General features: G+C 38.6%; 1 protein-coding gene across 2 annotated transcripts in view; it reads right to left on the reverse strand.

The window, feature by feature from the left end:
• Positions 1 to 2,570: 2,570 nt before the first annotated feature.
• DHX9 (DExH-box helicase 9) overlaps positions 2,571 to 18,688 on the reverse strand; it is a 54,316-nt gene continuing 38,198 nt past the window's right edge. For both annotated transcript variants that reach the window (XM_024732357.1, XM_024732358.1), the window contains 14 exons: positions 17,984 to 18,140; positions 15,764 to 15,864; positions 14,240 to 14,453; positions 13,963 to 14,057; positions 13,586 to 13,659; positions 12,229 to 12,381; positions 9,783 to 9,943; positions 8,848 to 8,959; positions 8,094 to 8,255; positions 7,852 to 7,979; positions 5,551 to 5,780; positions 5,262 to 5,377; positions 4,321 to 4,521; positions 2,571 to 3,181 (listed from right to left, as the gene is read on the reverse strand). In XM_024732357.1, the coding sequence (XP_024588125.1) occupies positions 2,884 to 3,181; positions 4,321 to 4,521; positions 5,262 to 5,377; positions 5,551 to 5,780; positions 7,852 to 7,979; positions 8,094 to 8,255; positions 8,848 to 8,959; positions 9,783 to 9,943; positions 12,229 to 12,381; positions 13,586 to 13,659; positions 13,963 to 14,057; positions 14,240 to 14,453; positions 15,764 to 15,864; positions 17,984 to 18,140 (2,202 nt within the window). In that variant the 3' untranslated portion in view covers positions 2,571 to 2,883. The remainder of the gene's footprint in view (positions 3,182 to 4,320; positions 4,522 to 5,261; positions 5,378 to 5,550; positions 5,781 to 7,851; positions 7,980 to 8,093; positions 8,256 to 8,847; positions 8,960 to 9,782; positions 9,944 to 12,228; positions 12,382 to 13,585; positions 13,660 to 13,962; positions 14,058 to 14,239; positions 14,454 to 15,763; positions 15,865 to 17,983; positions 18,141 to 18,688) is intronic.

Genomic DNA, 18,688 nt, shown 5'->3' on the forward strand with positions numbered 1-18,688 from the left:
ATCCATTATCCAGACCACAGATCAAGGAGTAATTTCAACTTTCAAGTCTTACAGATAGTGATTCGTCTGACCGATCTGCACAAAATAAGTTGATATCCTTCTGGAAAGGATTCACCAATCTAGATGCCATTAAGAACATTTGTAGGACTCCCCTAGTGGCGCGGTGGTTAAGAGTCCGCCTGCCAATGCAGGGGACGTGGGTTCAAGCCCTGGTCCTGTAAAATCCCACATGCCACGGAACAACTAAGCCCGTGCGCCACAACTACTGAGCCTGTGCTCTAGAGCCTGCGAACCACAACTATTTAAGCCTGTGAGCCTAGAGCCTGTGCTCCGCAACAAAGAGGAGCCCCCACTCACCACAACTGGAGAAAGCCCACGTACAGCAACAAAGATCCAACGCAGCCAAAAAAATAAATAAATTTATATATATATAAAAAAAACAGTTGTGATTCATGGGAAGAGGCCAAAATATCAACATTAACAGAGTTTGGGAGAAGTTCATTCCAACCCTCATGGATGACTTTGAAGGCTTCAAGACTTCAGTGGAGGAAGTAACTGCAGCTGCGGTGAAAACAGCAAGAGAACTAGAAGTGGGGTCTGAAGATGTGACTGGATTGCTGCCATCTCATGATAAAACTTGAACAGAGGAGTTGCTTCTTATGGATGAGCAAAGAAAGTGATTTCTTAAGATGGAATCTACGCCTGGTTGGTGAAGATGCTGTGAAGATTGTTGAAATGACAACAAAATATTATGAGAGTCAACTGCTTTCAGACATTGGACAACAGGCAATGTAGAACTGTGACCCCCAAAATAAGGGGGAAAATTCGATGAGCCTAAGACCACCCTGACTTTGTGCGGAGGCACTCTGGATCATGACAAAGCGAGAAAGGAACAAGCAGAGAAGAGCAGTCTCACTGAGTTAAGACACTGGAGTTTGAGGAGGGTAGTTAAAATTTGTGGGGCAGAATACAGGACACAGCTGCAAAGAGAAGAGTTCTAGAAATCTGCATAGCAACTGCCTTATGTTTCTAGCTAAATTCTGAGAACTATGCCTGCCTGAGTGGTTCTTTCAAGCTTCAGAAAATGTAATTTGATATCCCTTTTGGCCATTTCTGATTTCCCATTTCTAGCTGAAGTTGGAGGAATACGTACCAGTCAGGTGAGGCATTACTAAATTTATACCTTTTATGGGAGTTTTCACAACATGTGCAAAGGACACAAGAAAGCCATTGATTGAGGCTAGAACTTCGGTGTGGCTACTAAATGGAACTGAGTGTAGGGCAGGAGTGAGGGCATAAGAAGGGAGCTTAGCCTTTACTCCAAAGGCAAAAGGAACCACTGGCTTATGCAAAGAGGGGTTCAGTGGTGACCTTAGATTTGTATGGGAATGTTAATCTAACTGTAGTGTGGAGAATGGACTGTATGTAGACAGGCAGAACTAAATAAGCAAGAAGATCAGTTAAGAGGCTGCATCAGTGTACATCCAAGTTAATGATAGCCTGAATAGAACAGAGGCAGCTAGTTTAGAATAGCACAACTGGAAGGTGTTCTGGAAGAAGAATTGACTAGATGTGGTGATATTTATGGCTTTGGCAGAAACTCCTATCTGTGGCAGAAACTCCTATCTGCGTTTAAACAAGGAAAAACCATTTGAACAGTGAACAGAGTATAGAGCTTAGGATGAGTTAGGGGGTTTTCTTCAGTTTGTAAAGTACTTTTTAAAAATTTCTGGACAGAAATGTATGTCCAGTAAGTAGTTGTTTACCAAGGTCTGGATGCTCAGGAAGAAAATCTCAGTTGGAGATACAGACTTGAGCGTCTCTAAACTGGACTAATCAGCTTATCAACAGTAACTGCTAAAGGTGATCTAAAGAACATATGTATCATGAGAAGAGGATTTTGAAAATGACATTAACACAAAATATAAGTTGCCCAAGGTCATTCATGTGTCAGCAGCATTAAGACGTGAGCTCAGTTCTGTCTCATCCAAAAACTTTGTAATCTCTACTATACTGTGCTATTATGAAATTAGAAATGTGAAAATTCATTGGAAACTTATAAAGTGTTATAAGCGTATAAACATCTCCACTAAAATAGACTAGCTTAACAAATATCCTTTGAAATACATGTTAATGTAGAGTAACTTGTCAAATATCTAAACTTTATGCACTGGTGAAGCTTCTTTGCCTAAATACAATCTTTATTCAAGGGTTACGTAGATTAATTTTTAATTTTGCTTAAAATTTTAAAATAATTTTTACACTGGAAACTAACTTAAGAAAAGAGAACGCTGACCTTGGTCTTAGATTTTTCAAAGACAAAGCTAGGTCAAAAGTTTTATTCAGATACAGAGGCCCATGTCAATTGTGTACTGGCCATATTTACTGCAAGAATAACAACTGCATTTCAAGGTTATTTACTCTAACTACTGTAAGTAAATAACATCAATTGGTGTACTTGTGAAACGAAGTACAGTTTTTCCTCTGATGTTTAAAACTAACAGATGTAATTAAGTGCCATTGTAAAATTTTTCTAATGTGTAAATAAGATCAATAATTAACTACATGGCCAGTATTCAATGTAATATTTTATTTCTATTGTATTAAACTAAAGTCAAGAAAATATCAAGTTAACTTTAAAGGCAAATCTTTACTCCTTAAAGAAAAAATACAAACTGTAGTACTTTTATAATAGAGCATGATATTTTACATAATATAAACAAAATCACCAATATACCTAAATGTTTAGTTTCCTTAAACTACGACAAACCACAGAACGGGTGAAAAATGGGTTTACTTATTGGCAGCACATAAACAACTTGGGAAAATGGGCAGCATGCATTATTTTACCTGTCTGTGCACAGGCACTGACACTCGCAAGCTTTAATAGCCACCGCCTCCTCTTCCTTGTCCAAAGTAGCCGCTCCCATAGCCCCCTCTGCCAGCTCCTCGCTGGGACCCCCCAGACCCTCTGTAGCCTCCCCCTGGGCCACCTCCATAGCCACCTCGGGAAGTCCCTCTGTAGCCTCCCCGGTAGGAGCTGGAGCCAGCCCCATAGCCACTGCCACCGTAGCCTCCACCACCCCCATAGCCTCCACCGCCATAACTTGAACCTCCCCTTCTATATCCACTTCCATTGTCATATCGAGCCATCTTGGGAGGACGTGGACCATCTCCATACCTAGCAAGAGCACAAAACCACCACTTTAGCAAAGCATCCTTAGTACTTCTCAACTAGTCACAAAATATAAACATTCAGTCACATTCGAAAATTTAATGCAAAAAGGGAATGAAGCCAAAGGCACAAATACTGAATACATCATAGAGAGGTTAAATATTAAAATGAGTTAATATCAGAAAAGCACTTAACACAGTGTGGCACACCCTAAGTACTATGTTTCATTAGTTTAAAGAAGTAGTTAACTCAGTTATAGGCAAAATGAGAAGCCAGAATCCATAAAGCACACAGCACTTCTATACATTAAGATAACAGTTTATAACCAAACGCAGTAAGCGAATCTTGGGGAGATTAAAGAATATTTTTGAGTGACTAAAAAAATTTTAATGGTTGTATATTAGATCGTGTTATTGTAACACATTTTTGGGGTATGAACTAGTATTGTTTATGCTATGTTCTCAAAAGATACATGAAGCATACTGACGTAAAATGCAACTTAATCACAAACGATTAAGCAAAAGAAGTGTGTAACATTTACATGAAAGCAAGTGTCACAAAATGCTGACAATGAGTGAAACCTAAGAGACTATATGGGAGTTGACTGTACTGCTGTTCTGCCTGCAGGCATCAAGTATTTCCAAAGAAAAAGCTGTGGGCAAAGAAACTTTCTGAAGGTGAAAAAAACTGAAGCAGATAAAACATTTTAAGAATTAAGAGAAACTTCATACTTCTTTACTTTTAGATAGCTATGTTCTTGTATTTCCCTAAGATAAACCCTGATGCTTTTCATTTGAAGAATGAATTTAACACCTCATCATTTTTTCTTTGGAGATGGCAAAGCAGTACTGAGAAGAGGACTGTCTGGGGTCTTTCACTTTCCTGTCATGTGACCTATCCTGGGCTCTATATGTACTTTAAAGATCTCCTTCTATCTCTAGCACGCACTGGTGTAATAGATCATTAACACAAAAGTAACACCCTTTTTTCTGAGTGTGCTAACCAGAACTAGACTTCATATTCAGCATTTGTCTAGAACTGTAACTCAAATAACAAGGCCTCTATTAACTAACAGTGGGAATTTTAGGCCAGTATAAGATTACTGTACTCTGCTTAGTTCAAAGAGAAGTTACTGTGGTACTCACCGTGTACTGCCAATCATAAGGTTGATACCAGCAGCTGAGGGCCTAGAGATTTGGCGGATTGTGTTTAGCATACGTTCATTAACGGGGTCCAACTGGCTGATGATATCAGGCTGCTTGGTTACTTCAACAACCAGAGCCTCCATGGCTGCCCGGAGAGCAGTGATACAGGCAGCAGCTTCATGAGATATTTGCAGTCTGATCCTAAAATAGAGAAAAATGATTAAAAATGAGAGACGTGGTACACATAGAAAAAGACTATTATCTTTCAATTTCACACATGGCAAGTGATGGGATAAATTTAACTTCTTTCCAAGTACCAATACTTTCAACTAATGTAATGGCCCCAGAATTAGGCAAACACAGGTAGGAAGAATAATAATCTAAGGTAACTTCTTGAAATTCGCTGCTAGCTATTGGCAGGAGTTGTGAACCACAAAGTCTATCGAGCCAAACACTCTTACCATACAGATCACTCGGCCTCCAACAGAAGAATGAAATAAGACACTAAGATTGTTAGTTTTGCAAGTTTTCAAGAATATGACTGAGCCTACTAACCATTTGTTATATTCTATCAATTTCTGCCAAGTGCTTACTACCCACTCACCACTAGTCTCTAAGTACTATAAAGTATACAGAAAAAAGAAGTGCCCAAGCTCCAATCAGACTCTAATTCCTTAGTGTAGTATTCATGGTAGTGGATGCGGCTCCAATGCCTAAAGCATCTGCTTCTGCTGGTACAGTCAATTTAAGACTTGACTTTACTACCAACTATGAACCATACTCCTAAGATATACTACTCGCCAAGAAAAGACAGTGTTATAAAGCATCTCACTTGTGCCATCAAATTTTGCCATGTTTCACAAATTAAGTTAGATTAGCAGCTGAATCCCATTACATTTCAATTTAAGAATTCAGTTGAGTTCACATATGAAAATCCATACCAGTCATCTACAAGCACAATCTGTCCATCAGACTGGACTTTCTTGGAGGCAAAGAGAAGCAGCTGCAAGGGGGTGACTAAGGTCATGCCTTTAGCAGAGATGGCCCGGGTTCGAATCTGAAGACAGAGAAAGAGGCAAGAGGAAATAGTTGACATTCCAACTGTCAATCAACTACCATATATAATGATAATGAACTATGCTTTGAAAATTAAAACTCATGTTCCCACTGCACATTAATAAGATAATTTGGATTTTAAATGTAAACTTTTCTAAACTAATCTTTTCTTACCTTTTCACCAAAAACAAAGAAGGGAGATGGGTACTTCATGTCTTGGCTGCTAAAAGGACAATTAACAGATGACTTGTGGATAAGCGCATTACGCCCTTCAGTGGTGAGAATCTTTCTCTTTTCCTTATGATAGCACACATTGGGGTACACGCCAAAGGCCAGGAGAGAGATAACAACATCCAGATTATTGTCTGGTCCAGTGTTAGTAAACACTTGTGTCAATAAACACTCTGTTAAGAGGAAGGAGATTAAAAAAAAAAAAAATCAGGTCTCTGGCTAATCCTCACATTGCATGTATTTACCAGAATTAGATGACAATTAGAAGAATTAACTCCTCCTCCACCCTCCTTTTTCAAATAACCTGTCTAACTTCCTCTCTTCTCAGAACTCTTGCACTCAGATTAAATGCAAGGAGAAATTCTGCTGAGTAGCCACAATAAGAAAATTAAAATGTCTGTATTCTCTTATAGACTCAATAAAATATAAGCTTGGAGTAAGTATTTTAAAAAACCCCCAATAACAATCTACTCTCAGAATAAGAGCTAGACTGATATGACCACAGTGTTCCATATGCTGTTTTTAAAAAGCTGTTCCTTCTACAGAAAATGGAGTGACAACTTAAGAGGAACCCACTAGAAGGTGGTGGACATCTTCACCCAAACTATGCTTTAGGCACATGGAAAGTACGATGGTAAGAGAGCGGATATACTTTGTTCTAAAAAACTTGAATCCCAGTCTTATAAACTTCCTAATTGAGTCTGGACATGTAACTTAAGCTTCTGTGTCAGTTTCCTCATCTATAAAATGGGGTAGTAATATATGCATCTCAGGACTGTTGTGAAGGGTCTATCACACAAAAATGTTTTTCTCTTTTCCTTTGATTTTGATTAAAAAGCTACGAATTGGGAAATCCCTGGTGGCACAATGGTTAAGAATCCGCCTGCTTGGGCTTCCCTGGTGGCACAGTGGTTGAGAATCTGCCTGCCAATGCAGGGGACACAGGTTTGAGCCCTGGTCTGGGAAGATCCCACATGCCGCGGAGCAACTAGGCCCGTGAGCCACAAAACTACTGAGCCTGCGCGTCTGGAGCTTGTGCTCCGCAACAAGAGAGGCCACAACAGGGAGAGGACCGCGCACCGCAGTGAAGAGTGGCCCCCGCCGCCCACTGCAACTAGAGAAAGCCCTCGCACAGAAACGAAGACCCAACACAGCCATTAAAAAAAAAAAAAATCCGCCTCCCAATGCAGGGGACACGGGTTCGAGCCCTGATCCGGGAAGCTCGAACATGCCACAGAGCAACTAAGCCCGTGTGTCACAACTACTGAGCCTGCGTGTCTGGAGCCTGTGCTCCGCAACAAGAGAGGCCACAACAGGGAGAGGTCCGCGCACCGCAGTGAAGAGTGGCCCCCGCCGCCCACTGCAACTAGAGAAAGCCTGCGTGCAGCAACGAAGACGCAAAACAGCCAAAATAAATACATTTTTAAAAAAAATTAAAAATTTTAGTTTACAACAGAAGAGAATTACTTTAGTTATCTAGATACTGCCCAACTACCTTCTGTCTCTCAACTAAACAGCTGTTTCTGTTTATGTGTTCCAGTTTTCAATGTTTCAGGAAGTAACTCTGTCTCAATCTAACTGGAGAAAAGTACAATAGTTCAAATTCACACAAGAAATGAACAGCTGGATTACTATTCCTATATCACGTATCAAAGTCCTCTGTAATTGTCCACTAAAACCTTATTTAAAGCCAATTAAAATTTAACACAGTAGAGTTTACTTCACATCTAAAACTGAACAGATGGGCAAATTAATAAATCACCTCACAAACCACTACTTGAGGTATTTCAACAAACTGTTCATTCAAAAGGTGCTAAAAGCTAGACCTGTGTTCTTCACAAGTGGATGGATTTAAAAAATCCTCCCATCTAAAAGAGTGGATATGTGTACAACTGATTCACTCTGCTGTACAGTAGAAACTAACACAACACTGTAAATCAACTATACTCCAATAAAAATTAGTAAAACACAAAAAGTCCTCCCAAAGTAGCACAATTCTCAAAAGGTCTATTAATCATCTCTGTACTAAATTACAATTTGAACATTATAACCTTTTGCGTCCTGTAAAAGACTGAATTAATATGAAAAACTGATTATCACCAGAGTTCAAAGAAATAAGAAATAGCCAGGAACATAGAAAAAGCAAAGGGTCTAATGTTTGAAGCTAAAATATACTGCACTGTCAATGTGCATGTATTACATTAAGGTTACTTCAGATGTGTCTTAAGAATGTGAGACTCTTACCTTCTGGAAATCCAGAATTAATCAGAATCTCTTTGAGCTGAACTTTGGCTTCCCAGGTCATTCTAAGTGTAGCCATATTTAGTCTTTTGTGCTCACAAAAACGTATCTCTGCTTCTTCTCCACCCATTCTAAAACAAACAGGTTGTTAAGAGTCATTCCCAAAGCCTAAAGAATTAGATACAGATTACAAAACTAGAGACAGTTCACCCAAATCTTGTAATTCTCCTCTTTCAAGCCCATACCTAGCATCATCCCAAGCTTGGAATACTGATAAAAGGGCCACATGATCAGAAAATCTGTTTCCAGCAAAATTTCGATGGATATAACCCAGTCGCTTTCCTTCACTGATGAAAGGCTCCGGAAAGCAGGTGGCAGCAGAGATGGTACAAACAGCATCTCCCACACTGAAACAGACAGGAAAATTCAGTCTAGATCACATTCTTGTTCCAGCAACTTGGGCAGTACTGTCAACTGTGGGTCAGTCTTTATCAGCTATGATATTGCTTTAATAGCACTGAAACTGGCTGAGCAAAAAGAATTTTATAGCTGCTCTCTTAACAGCTGCAAAAAGGGGAAAAAATAATGAGTTCTGATATTAATGGAAGCATATTTACCATAAACTGACCAAGTATTATATTTTTCCTCTCCCATTCTCCCTCATCTTACAAAATTTCTTAATCTTCAAAACCTTCTAATAACATATACCTGTTTTCCTAATCTTTCTCTTTGAAGGAAAACTACTTAACCTACTTAACTGCACTTCTCTTTTGAGAAATCTGTGCTCTTTCCCCAAAAAAGTTGGGCCCAGGTGTCCATCCATTGACTGTTTGTTCTTCTCATTTCACACTTTTCTCAGTATCTAAAGTATGCCACTTCTCTACTGAAGAATATTTAGTTTTTTCTTCTATTCGAGCCCATCCTGTTTTTATTGGGAGTGGGATAAAATTCTAAAACTGTTCTACCATTTAACTATCAGCAATAAAACAAAGCACTTACTAGAAAATACACCCCATTATCATCATTTTGCCAAGACGAGGCTCAATGGGGAGCTTAGCCAGGATTCGTCCCAGAGGAGTCAACTCATCATTGGTATCTAATGCATCAAGCTCTGTGGGGAGATATTTCTTTGTGAGCAGAAACAGTAATGAACACCCCTTTAACCTAGGCAAAGATGAAACATCTGTTTATAGATTAAGGTTCAGATACTGCACTTAAGTTTTCCTCAACTGTCAAGCCAACTGCCAGCACCATGATCATAGCCAACAATTCTCTTCACTCAGAAACAGAACAAAACCAAATTCTAGAGCACCTAACAAGAAGAAGGTACTAGAATTAGGCCCTGTAGGCTGTAAAGCTGAGTACCGTCCATGAGAAGTCTATAGATACAGTAATAACTGTAATAGCAGCATAAACAGCTATATGCTCTAACAAGTCTGATAGCATCTGTTGATAATTTCTAGAAAGAAATGAAATCTGGAAAATAAAAGTCTGAAGTTCACACAGCAGGTGAGCACGAGATTCAAAATTCAAATTCAGATCCCCCTGGACTCCAACGTCCTTATTTTTTTCCACTATACTACATTGCTTCTGTAAGTGTGATAAGAAAATATAAATAGATGGTCTATGAAATGTACATAAAACACTGTGGGTATCATGAATAATTCACGTTCTGATCATTAACCACTGGTTAAGAGATAACGCGTGCCTTTTCTCCATTTCTTCCCCCAAATAAGACTCACATCATCCTTTTCTTACCTTATGCTGCTCATTTTATATACTGACCACACTAAGTACATTAAGCAACACCGGAAGTCTTGTTATCACAGCCCTGTGGACTATATCCTCTTCTTGACTCATTTGTTAAGTGTTACTTGCCAGGACAAGACAGATGGTATAGTTAGCATGTTAGGCAGGTCTGTATTTGTAGGTACCTCTAAGTGTGTGCTCTGCTTCAATCACAGCATCCAAAGGCGGAGGTTCAATTGCCTTGGCCAGGAACTGGCCAATTCCTCCCAGACGCAGAAGTTTTATGCTCAAAGCAATTTCATGCAATGGTGTTCGGAACATCTCAGGGGTCATGTGGGTTTCGAGTCTAAGAGAAAATAAGCATAAAATAACCATCTTCACTTGTGTACACAAACGTTTATTTAACAAAAACTTCACAGAGAGATAATCAGGAATATATAGAGCTGCCCTTCCCTCATCATTTTACAATTACAAAAGAACGTTTTATATTTACTACAAAGACTCTCTGGACAAGACCCTCTTAAGTGGTTGAGTAGTGGCTTACGACTTCACCCTTATAGCTTGAAGGCATTTTCAGCTGAGTGAAGGAGGATGAAAAATTATCCCAAATCTCTAATGTTATTACCCCCACCCATGGCTTCTTCAGGTCTGGCTGCTGACAAACATGGCTTAAAAATGGTAGCAAGGGGCTTCCCTGGTGGCACAGTGGTTGAGAGTCCGCCTGCCGATGCAGGGGACACGGGTTCGCGCCCCGGTCCGGGAAGATCCCACATGCCGCGGAGCGGCTGGGCCTGTAAGCCGTGGCCGCTGAGCCTGCGCGTCCGGGGCCTGTGCTCCGCAACGGGAGAGGCCACAGCAGTGAAAGGCCCGCGTACCGCAAAAAAAAGAAAAAAAAAAAAATGGTAGCAAGACCTTCTGTGGGAGATGCAGGCTAATTTTAATATCTCCCTGCTACCTCTTCCCCTACTTCCTGGTCTGTATAAATTTAGTGCCACTGGAAAGGATCTTACAGATTATCTAACCCTTTAAATTTTTAAGAATAAAAACTATTAATATAAATCAATATTAACAATAATAACAATAGTTAACATTTACTGAGAGTTTACTACGGGCCAAGTATTGTTCTCAGTATTTTCCATTACTGACTCACTTAATTCACAAATCCTACGGGATTAGTATTGTATTACCTTCCTTTTTCAACTGAGGAAAGAGACACAGAAAGGTTAAGTAACTTAATCTCATTTTGTAGAATGGGGAAACAAAGGCCTAAAGAGTGTAAGTGTTTAAGATTATGTGATACATTAGGCACAAATAGTATAAAATCCAAGTCTCTACGTTTCCAATTCAGGCTTATTCTATATAAACTATTTATAATGAAGATTCATAGGAACCATTTAGAGGTGAATTCCAACATTGCTGGTAAGACCCAGATCAGCTTTAATCAGGTTTACATAGATGCATATATAGCATATCTATTCCTCATCCTACAGAGAAAAGAACAAAAATCCCTTACAGATCTATTCATGCTGTTAACTAATTAGGAGCTGGTTTTACTCTAATATTAGAGTATAGTACTTGTTTATTCAGTTCAAGGGACAAGCCAACCTCTAAAAAGAACTAAATGTCTTCCAAATGTTGCAGCCAGTCTCCTGCATCAACTTCTGATGCTCAAATAAACTAACATTTGTAATTACTAGGGAGCCATATGTTACCAGTATAAAAGCAAATCAAAGCTTTGACCTTTCTTCAGTGTGCTATATACATCTGGTCACCTAAATTAGTCCGTCCCACAATTCTTCATTGTGGTACACACAAACACACCTCCTAACTCTACCTTTATTATCAACTGGTTAAAGCTAATGTATACCACACTGATTTCCAGAAACATACAACTAAATACATAACTTAAGCCTATAATTCAGAGAGAGAAGTTATTTTTTTATTTTTTAAATTGGGGGGTGAGGTGGGAGGCAAGGAATAACGACTTTATTTGGAAAGCTAGCAAACTGAGAAGACGGTGAGCTGACACCCCAGAGAAGTATTTTTTAAACCAATTGGTCTCATCCACAAACATTCTCCAAAAGGATCTGTGGTATAAACGGAAACGGACAAGGTATTAACAGACTTGGATTTCAGTCCTGGAGAAGTCAGCTAAGCTTCTTAAGCTTTGGCTTCCTTACCTAAATAATGCCCTCTGTTTCTCAGGTACATAAGGAGGATCATATGACAGAGGTGATGTGCTAATGGGGGGGTAGGGGAGGGTGTCTATAAATACAAGAGTATTGTTATGTTAAAGTTATTTTTCAGAAAAGTTAACCATTCCATAAATATCAGTAATCCCAAAGTGATAAAGATGTGTGGTGTGGAAAACATGTTATGCTTTTAAAAGGTTATTAGTAAATAGTAAATTGGTATCAAACATGCCACCATTGATAATTTCTGATTTCATCCTTACCACAATCTCACTACCTAAGCTAAGTTTCCTCCAATTAACTGGAAACACTTATGTTCTGAGTTCATTAAGTTTATGTAAGGGCAGAGAGGTGTGGGGAGGGGTGTGTGTGTAAAAGGCTAAAAAAAAAAAACCTCCCCCAAAACCAAGTTCATTCTTTACTCAAGAATTGGTCTTACCTCTCAAAACGAGCTCGGCTACAGAGGTGAAAGCAGAAGCCAGGCCGTACGCGGCCAGCTCGTCCTTTCCGCTGCTCGAGGTTTGTTTTGGATGCCCAAACTGTAGCATAATTGGTCATATTGTTGTGAGCAGTGAACAGCTTCACTTTTTGCCTAAATAGGAAAGAGCAGTTAATTCTAAAACTCACGTGTACTATCAATACATAACTATTACATTTCCACTAAGTGGCAGACGCTTTCCAGTCATGCCTACTGGCGATGTCTGTCTGTGAACAGCACCGCTAAGAATTTGACTCTGCACTCTTTCAGGCTGCCAACCTGCTAGGAGGCAATACAATATACATGTGCCACTTACCAGCTGGATGATCTCGGCCAAGTTACTAATCTTTCTGTGCCTCATCTGAAAATGAGTATAATACTACCACCTACCTTGCAGTGTTTTTATTTATGAACATTATGTGAATTAATGAACATATAGCACTTAAACAGGATCTGGCACGTGCAGGTTAAGTGAGTGATAATTATCCAAAGCCAACTCTATTCCGAAGTTTAGTTTAACTTTTAGGCAATCTATGATCTAAAGGCTATGTGCTAAACTGGAACATGTAGCACTTCTGATGACCTCACCAAGTGGTGTTGGCACGGTCCTCTTGAACCCCTAAGCAACCTCAGAATTTGTCAATGTTACACATAGACAGCTGGCACTAAATGACTGGGATTGGCACAAAAGAGGGGCATGCTATTCACCATTCCCTAAAGTGGGCACTGGCAAATCTTCTTCAATTGCCAGGAAAGGCTTAGGGGCTATAGAGAGAAGACATGAGGCACAAACTGGCTAGACAGAACAATGTTTCGACGTTTTTGTCCTCTCTGTTTATCAATTAGCATGTAATTACTTTACCTATACACAATGCCTCCCTGTGTATTTCCCAGGGTATCTCATACCAAATATGAAGTCTTAATTCTTAAGTAGTGTCCTACAAATAGGTCACTTGTCATGAGCTAAATATTGGACATCTTTATACACCAAAGAGCATGCCACTGTGTGGCAGTGGTCAATGGAAACACCCAATGGGAAATGAGCAAAACACAAGCAGACAAAAATAAGTGGGAAGCAGTCAGAAGTTAGTGTTAAGCTTCGTCACTTTCTACCATAACTGATATGATGATCAACACCAAGAATCATTAATTACACTATAACTCAGTACACACAGATGCAGCACAGTAATTCTGATGGTAAGAGAACAAAAGAGTTTTAAAAATAGGTGTTTTTGATTCTGTTAACTGATTCTAGACACTACATGGAGTATTATAAAGATTTACTGTATTCAAGGCAATGGGTTCCTTGGGAACTTACTTGCAGGAGTCAATGACATAAACAACATCATTTATGGTAATGCTTGTCTCAGCAATATTTGTGGACAAAATAACCTGTGAAGAAAGAAATGGTATTAAGAAAAATTACACTTAAGAAAATATTTTCCTATTATGTACTTAAAAGGAATGGTCTGCTTATGTAACAAATGACAACAGAATTACAGAAATCTTCAAATAAATCACTCATTCATTGACTGGATAATTGAAAAACCTACTAAGCTCATGAAGAAAGGACCCCTTTTTTCTTCCTCAATTCAGATGGATTACAATTTTTTTGGATAGCTCTTTGAAGGTCTGTAATAGTTGTCTAATATCTACGTTACTTCCAACCCCGTAACTGTAATGTTTACTACTTACCTTGGTCACTCCACCTGGTACTGGATCAAATACTTTGCGCTGTTCCTCTCGAGGAATCTGAGAATGCAGAGGTAGAATCTGATACCTATGGCTTCCTATAAAAATATGGAAAAGTTAAGGTCTAAAAATAGGAGCCGAGTTTAAAACTTCTACATTATGCATGTTTTTAATCAAAAATTGATACAACACTAAATTTTATTTTTACATATTGGCTAGGGTGCAAGCAAAATCATTCATTTTTCACTCAAATAGTTGAGAATTCAAAGAAGACTCATACCAAAATGTGGATTCATTTCCAAATGCTTCTGCATAGTATAAATCAAATTCCAGCCAGGCAGAAAAACCAACACAGCTCCAGGAACATTGAGGGTCTCGATGTACTTAAGTAGAGCCTCAATGAGTTCAAAAGGAGTTTCTTTCTCATTCAGTTGAGCCATGCTCATCTTTGTTTCTGGACCATATTCATCACCACAGATCAGGTTGCAATTTGCCTGCAAAAAACAGGGAGACATATTTTGGACTGTCTCCATCAGTACAGTTCATGAGTTAAGTCTCCTTAATGTTCACATGACACCTAATGTCCTTATTGATTCTAGCTGATTAGTCTTATCTGGCATATAGAAGAAATTTAATTTTCAAAAACTACTGCACGTTGACATACTGAATTTTTCTACTGACCAATACTTCCCATAGGACATGACTAAAATTCAAGCACAAACTCTTAAATTTGACTCTAAAAATTCTAATGGCTCCTTCTACCAAGCTTATTTCTATCTTATGACTATAAACTCTTGGTTTTTCAAAAATATTTTCCTTACTGATTAATAAACTGCTCCTATGATCCTCTCTTTGGATCAATTATCATGTAATTATATATACACAATGTCTTCCTGTGTAATTCCCAGGCTCACTCATACCGGCAGACAGGGTATTTGATCACCTCATCTACATCTGAAATAATGTGGTCTGTATTTTCCAAAAAGTCTGCCTGAGAACCAGTGATAAACCAAACCTTCAGTAACGGGAAATGAAGTTGTTACAATTGATTTCCCCCCCCAAGAAACTTTTTAATTCATCGGATTTGAGGATATAATTCATAATATAATTCATTTATATCCTCAAATCTGATTAAAAATACCCAATCCTAGGTTATGTTTATCATATTCTGCATTGCTGGCTGCCTTGTAGCATTCATTCTGTTCATGTTTCCAGATTCAAGATGCATTTTTAAATATCACTGGTCCAACTCTGAAGCACTACGAAATAAGTGTCACTTTTCTTTCCTGTTTCTTAGGAAATCCCTCATCATCCCCCACTTTCATACTCTCTCCATCTGCTAATGTCATTACCATACAGTCTCTGTAACCTAGGACTGTAGCTGCTGTTGCTTAAACTATTGTACATATGGGTCACCTGAAGGTTTTGTTAAAGTGTGGATTCTGATTTAGGAGATCTGGGGTGGGGCACAAGATTCCACCTCTCTTCCAGTTTCCCAGGTGCTGTGGCTCATGGAAAACACTCTGAGCAGCAACGCCTTACAAAATGGGAGTTATTAAATATCTTACTCCTTTCTCTTTTTTTAACCTTTATGCCAGAGATGATTTAACTCATGGTATGAAAAGCGCTTTTCACTGAACATGGAATTCTTTGGAGTGAAATATACCAATTAATTCAAAGATAGACATTACAGTCAATTTTTAGAAGTTTTTTGTAATGCTAACTCATTCCATGTTTTTACTAAAATCATTCCCTGCAATAACACTTTTGCCCACAATGAAAATTCTTCATGAAATTCACTTACATCATCATCTTCACCACTATCATCATCCTTATCCTTCTTCTTCTTGTCCTTTGGTGGAGGAATGAAGTGGGTCATCTGAATACAGTCTTCCAGAAAATATTCTGGCAGGACAATGCAGTCAGGTAAGTACTATCAACTTGCAGAACGGAGCAGTCTTTAAAACTCATTTTCTAATTCATAATTCAAAACTACTTCATACCCTTCCATCTGATTCTTCACAACTGCCAAGAAACTTCAGTGTCAATAAACTCTTTTTCCAATCAAACTCAGTGTTTCCATCTCTTGGGACCTTGGAGGAGGGTGAGGTATCTCTTACACATGTTCCCACAAAGCCAGTCAGGGTATCCGCTATACACAATATTCAATCAAACACTCATGGAATGCATGCTCTATGTTGTATACTCCCACAGTGTGGGTGTTATATATAGAGAGAAATTACTATCAATACAATAATATACCATAGTCCATCCTTCCTCTATCAGGATGTACAGGTAAAAATGGGTTCCTTTTAGTTATTACTCTTAAAAAAGGATTTCAATACGAAGGTTGGAACATCTACTGATCAATTATGCTCCTGAGGTTCTTTGAAGTGTTCCAGAAGTGTTTCAGAAGTATCTCATAATCTAAACACTTCCCCTCTATACCCTTAGAGCCCCAAAGTACCATTCTCATCTCATTATATCAAAGGTACATACTATCAACATGACTCATCAATGATGATATTAAACTTGATCAACCTGAGGTAGTGTTTGCCAAGTTAACTCCATCGTTGAGTGACTCGTTTCCCCCTTTCCATACTCTACTCTTTGGAAGCAAGTCATTAAGCACAGCACACACTGAAGGAGTTACGCATCACTTTGCTGAGGTAAGAGAGAGCATCTACGTAATTTTTTTCTAGTTCTTCCACATGACAGCTTTGTCTTTATTACTCACTTATTTATTCAACCCCCATATAAATTCATAGGTATCTATTCTATACTTTAGGTTATAATCCAATACTACGTTTTCTACTTTTTTGTTCCAACTATTCCATTTTTGGGCACTGAGAGCTTTCATGTTGACTCCTATGTCCCTTTGTCCCCTTCACTGTTTTTTAATTTTTTTTAAAGCACTTCCTTACTTTCTGTCACTATAAGATGTTTCAGGCTCATCTTGTATATTCCCTGCCTCAGCTTCAGAATCAGTCATTTCTTCAAGGGCATCTGGTTCCTTTAACTGGAGAGTGGTATTGGAAACATGATCTGGGTGTTGGGCATGATCCTTGCTACTGGGATATCATTACTTCTAGGCCTGCTCAGCAGACAGAGCTAGAAAATATATCTATGTATGCTAATCCATGGATCCATACACATGTATATTTAGTTTTGTATCTATCCATTTCTATCTAAACACGAGTTCTCACTAATGTCTCCAATTGTAATCCAGTACCACAGGGTTCACTCAAGCCTTCCCTCATACTTAGCTGTAACCTCCCACTCCAGCAGTAAACCTGGTTCCCACCATCTGTCATCCATTTAATTATTTTTTCAACGCCAGTACGCATGCAAAGCAGCTGCAGCATTATTAACCATTATTAACCCTCGTGAGATATGAGCGCACTGACTTTTATTTCAGAGCTACCCTCACCTTCTGAATTTCAAGTTAGCATCCTGACGTAGCCATTCATCGTTTCATATGTACACTGAAAAATTTTTAGCTTATTTTCATGCCCTCAATTAAACTGTGCTGTAATTAATTTTTAAAACCAAGCTACTAGATGACTATTCTAGAAAATGGTGATGACAAAATCTTCTAAATAAACTCTTAGCAATCAGAAATATTTGACCTTGAAACTCTCATCTTAATCTCACTTCAAAATCTGCCTGCTCTGGCTCTAGGAAAGATTGATTCTCTAGTTAATTTGACCCCGGCTGCTTAAACTTTTAACAGTTATTTCCCATGAGCATCTATAGGCATATTAATTTACACTTGACTATAAAATCTTACAAGTTAACTTTAGCTGTAAGGACAGGAAATTCACTGGATATGCAAACTCCTCACGTTGTAAATGAAACTCACTACTGCTTGACTAAAACCCCAAGAACGCTATGATGCATTTGATACCCTGATTTGGATTTTATTTTAAATATCCTTTAAACTATTACTCCAATCTCTAGGATTAAGAAAATCCACACACTACAAAAAATGTTCACCCTCCCATCCCACTCCCACAATATTTACCTTGAACTGGGTAAGTCCTCCCATAAACTTCAATGATTGGGCAACTGAAGAAATATTCACAGAACATGCTCGTATCAATAGTAGCAGACATGAGAACAATGCGAACTTCAGGATATGCCTGAACGACATCACGCAACACTACCAAAAGGAAGTCAGTCTATTAAAACACAAACACAAATGGAAAAATAAATGCATTGAAAAGTCCTTGCTCACAAGGTACAGCTAAAAGATTTCTTGTGTTAATAAGCCACAAGATATCAGTGAAATTCAGTTTCTTGGGCGGCTTGTAGAAGTAAGATGAAGGATTACAGTGGGATACGGTAACAGTATTTTTAAGAACAGTTGTAGCCTACTCATGGGAATTAGAAATGAGCGCTACTAGGGTAGGGGAAGGGAAGGGAAGAGAAAAAAAAAACATTAACGAGAGGAAATTTTCAATGAAATTTATATTTTCAGTTGCACAAACTACTAGAGAAAAGGGGAAAGCCATGATGGGCCAAAAATCAGTTTTCCAATCACCTGTAAAGTGAATCTTACAAATGCTGAAAAGGCTATATTTAGTCCATTCAAACAAAATGGTCGAGACATTTATTATTTAATAATGTAAAGTTTCCATCAACCCACCAAACAACAACATGAAAGCTAGAACTCTGATAAAACCTTTCTCCAGCTATGGGGTCTTCAAGTCCATCACTCTGTCTCCCC

This window comes from Neophocaena asiaeorientalis, unplaced genomic scaffold (assembly GCF_003031525.2).
Source record: "Neophocaena asiaeorientalis asiaeorientalis breed wild unplaced genomic scaffold, Neophocaena_asiaeorientalis_V1.1 scaffold119, whole genome shotgun sequence".
Taxonomy (NCBI): domain Eukaryota; kingdom Metazoa; phylum Chordata; class Mammalia; order Artiodactyla; family Phocoenidae; genus Neophocaena; species Neophocaena asiaeorientalis.